At 31.0% G+C, this 3,259-nt stretch overlaps 1 protein-coding gene across 2 annotated transcripts; it reads right to left on the bottom strand.

Moving 5' to 3' along the window:
- Window positions 1–434: 434 nt before the first annotated feature.
- LOC120084198 (putative pectate lyase 2) lies at window positions 435–1,764 on the bottom strand. Of its 2 annotated transcripts, none has more exons than XM_039040090.1 (3): window positions 1,061–1,764; window positions 728–857; window positions 435–638 (listed from the first exon to the last, which is right to left on the bottom strand). In XM_039040090.1, the coding sequence occupies exons 1-3, from the start codon at window positions 1,756–1,758 to the stop codon at window positions 435–437; spliced, it is 1,032 nt and encodes a 343-aa protein (XP_038896018.1). In that variant the 5' UTR covers window positions 1,759–1,764. The 2 variants fall into 2 exon arrangements, with proteins under 2 accessions (XP_038896018.1, XP_038896020.1); XM_039040092.1 differs by having other exon boundaries at window positions 435–627; window positions 738–857; window positions 1,061–1,761.
- Window positions 1,765–3,259: the final 1,495 nt, after the last annotated feature.

Raw genomic sequence — 3,259 nt, 5'->3', positions numbered from 1 at the left:
AGAATGTCGGCACGGCGCGTGTTGCAACATTGATTTGATACTCACTTACGGTTACTAATTCCTTCTCTGTTTTTCAATATTCCTTTCGATCCTTAAAGGCTCTTTCTTTAAGTATGTTCATCAATTTTTCCGTTTCTCTTTCTTAATTAAGTGTGTCTTTGAATATCACTTCATTTAATTACAACCTTAATTGATAAATTAAGAAGCTGGTATGTACATCAGATAGATCGGGTGTATTATATCTCATCCTTGTTAACTGGAAATGAAAGTGCAATATATACTAAAAACAAAAAGTAGTGATTAATTCTCTTTTATTTCTAGTGGATCAAAATATTTGATGATACGATCCATTTATTTACAAGAAAAATTGTTATTATTATTATTGTTATGAAAAAGTAATTAGATGTGATATATCAACATTTTAAGTTTGATGATCACTGCAATGCTCCGGAGTTGCTTGTCAATGATCTGAGCCATTTGGCATCTGCAACTGGAAACCGTTGTTGGGCGTTGTAATTTGGTTTTACATTTCCTCTCCCACTACCAATTTGTGCAAATAAAGCTCCGTTTTCAAATACGTCTCTTACCGAATGAAACTTCCATTTCGCCTGCTCTACTTTCCCTGTGCTCCATATAATCTGCATTTGCATTATTAATTAAACTCTTTTTTTTCGAATCAAAATTATTATTAATAAAAATCCAAATTCAATTTAATTTTTATTGTTACCTGTTTTGACTTTGATGCAATGAAAAGGTTGGCTTCACTCTTCACACTCGGATTCATGCTTCCTCCAATTGCATATTGCGTCCAACCTTGATACAAATTGTTCGCCACATGTGCATACCCATATCGGATCCTACATCATAGATATATTTCGTTAGTTTTGGATAAAAATTGTTAATGTTTTGTCTAAAATCTACTTATGAAGTTTCGAATGTATATAAAAAGAAAAAAAAATCTTAATGTTAGTATATGAATTGAAATTATTTCACACATGTTAAGGGATATTATATTTTGGTGTAACTTCCTATAATTTTAATTAAATTCGTAATATATTACCTAGGCATTCTTTGGTTGCAATTTGGTCCAAAATGGTTATAGACAACAGTGACTCTCATGTTCCGATCTCGGACATAACCGTCATCATGGCCAAGAAGAATAACCTTATCTTGGTCTCGGAACCAATTGTTAGAAATGGTGATGTCAGTGGACCCACGAGTGACGTCAAGCAACCCATCCTCACAACGGTACAGTGTGTTGTGGTCAATCCACACTTTTGAGGCCGTTACTAAACGGATGGCATCGCCGTCCACGTGTCCAAGCGTAATGATCTTGGAATTGGGGCCCATGACTTGACCCGCCGCCTGAGCCCTACAGTGGTGGATGATAAGGCCGTGGATTATAATGTTGGTGGCCTTGAACACCATCAGACACGCATTCCCGGTGATGTGGACGGTGGCGCCTCGGCCGTCGATGGCGGTGAAGCTGCTAATAAGAAGCGGCTTCTTAAGCACAATATGCATGTCTTTTCGGAATGTGATCCAGACTTTGGACTTGATCATTGTGGCGCCGTATCTTAGTGTACCTGGACGTGGGTTTGTAGGGTCATCACTAGGGTCCGTGACTTGGTATTGTATGAGATTTCTTCCAATGTTATTGGTCATTTTTCCAGCGAACCCAATTGAGCAAATGGCTAATTGTTGCCTGTTTCTTCTCCAATATGGGTTCGATCTCCAGCATCTGTCAATGGCGTTCATGTTTAAGCCATGGGCTTCTGAATAAGATACTGTGGCGGAGAGGAGAGTGAGGGAAATGAGAGACAGAACAAAGAGTTGTTGGGTGGTGGTCATTTTTTGAGTTTTGATTTGATTGTTGTGTTGTTGTTGCTCAAAACTTTAGAAGGAGTTTGATTTTTATATTAGTGTTGTGTTTTTAGTATTCAAATCTTTCATGAATATTGTTTTTAAATGAAAGTGGGAGTTTAAACGGACGTGTGATGGAGTTGTATTTATATGAAACTGTTTCTTTTTAATATTTCAATGTTTTAATTTGTAACAATTAACTTCATTGATTTCCTTCTTTCTTTATTTAATTAATGCTTGTTTGTTAATTACAATTAGTGTAGTATTAAATTAGAAACTCTAATGTTAATGACATACTTATCATGAATAAACTCACTTTGACAATAAATTTTTTTATATATATAACATTACTTCTCTCGACAAACAAAAATTTATTTGAGAAAATAATTTTTTTTCGTGATTGAACATTAAACAAAAAGTATTAGAATTATATTTTTCTAAGTGTACTAAACTTTATTCATATAATCACTAAATTTTATTCATATAATCAATCTTTTTTCATCATAACTTAGCAAATCAAACTAATTATTATTTCAAATAAAACTACCATAACTTTATTCATGTTATTTCAAATAAAACTACATATAATCAAAGTGGTATATGGGATATATATATTGTGATGTAAATAAAATATAAGATGATTTATACTGTGGTATATTTTATATATTAATTTATACTATGATTTATGTCAAGCATTCAGTCAATCTTTAATTTATAAGATGTAGTATATTTATATATTTGTTAGAATATTTCCAAATACCTAACAGAATATTTTAAGGTATATTGAAAATAACAATGAACTCATCAAGAAAATCAATAATTTGATATGTGAAAACCAATGTAATAGAAAATAAAATTTCATTAAATGTATTTTCTTTCTCCAAATTGAAAAAATGGGAAAAAAAATTATAATAAATGCATTTTCTTACTCCAATTGAAAAATGGTAATAATTAAATATATTTTCTCTCTCCATGATATATACATGTTCTCTCTCCATCATTAAGGTAGCTTTGTAATAGGGAAAATATATAAAAATGAGATATAAATAAATGAAAAAAAAAAAAAAAAAGAGATAACACTGTCCAAGAAAACACTAAAAGATTTTTTGAAAAAAAAAATCAAATTTAAAGACATTTATGAAAATACATGGCCAAATATGGTTTTTTTTTAATGTAAAATCCCCATTTTAATTTTAAATACATTTTTCGAGAATCGAAAGAATTATATTTTTAATATTGGGGTAATATTTTTAGGAAAAATCAGGTATATAACACTAATTATTCTCATTTGGAGAAATAGAAAATCATGTAATTCTTTTGAAATATAGCAAATTATGTGACACACGTAGGTCGGTTTTTCATTAATCCTAAAATACCCTCATCAATCTTTCTTAAT

This window comes from Benincasa hispida, chromosome 8 (assembly GCF_009727055.1).
Source record: "Benincasa hispida cultivar B227 chromosome 8, ASM972705v1, whole genome shotgun sequence".
Taxonomy (NCBI): domain Eukaryota; kingdom Viridiplantae; phylum Streptophyta; class Magnoliopsida; order Cucurbitales; family Cucurbitaceae; genus Benincasa; species Benincasa hispida.
The sequence above is the reverse complement of the archived record's forward strand: the minus strand, read 5'-3'. Positions and strand labels throughout refer to the sequence as shown.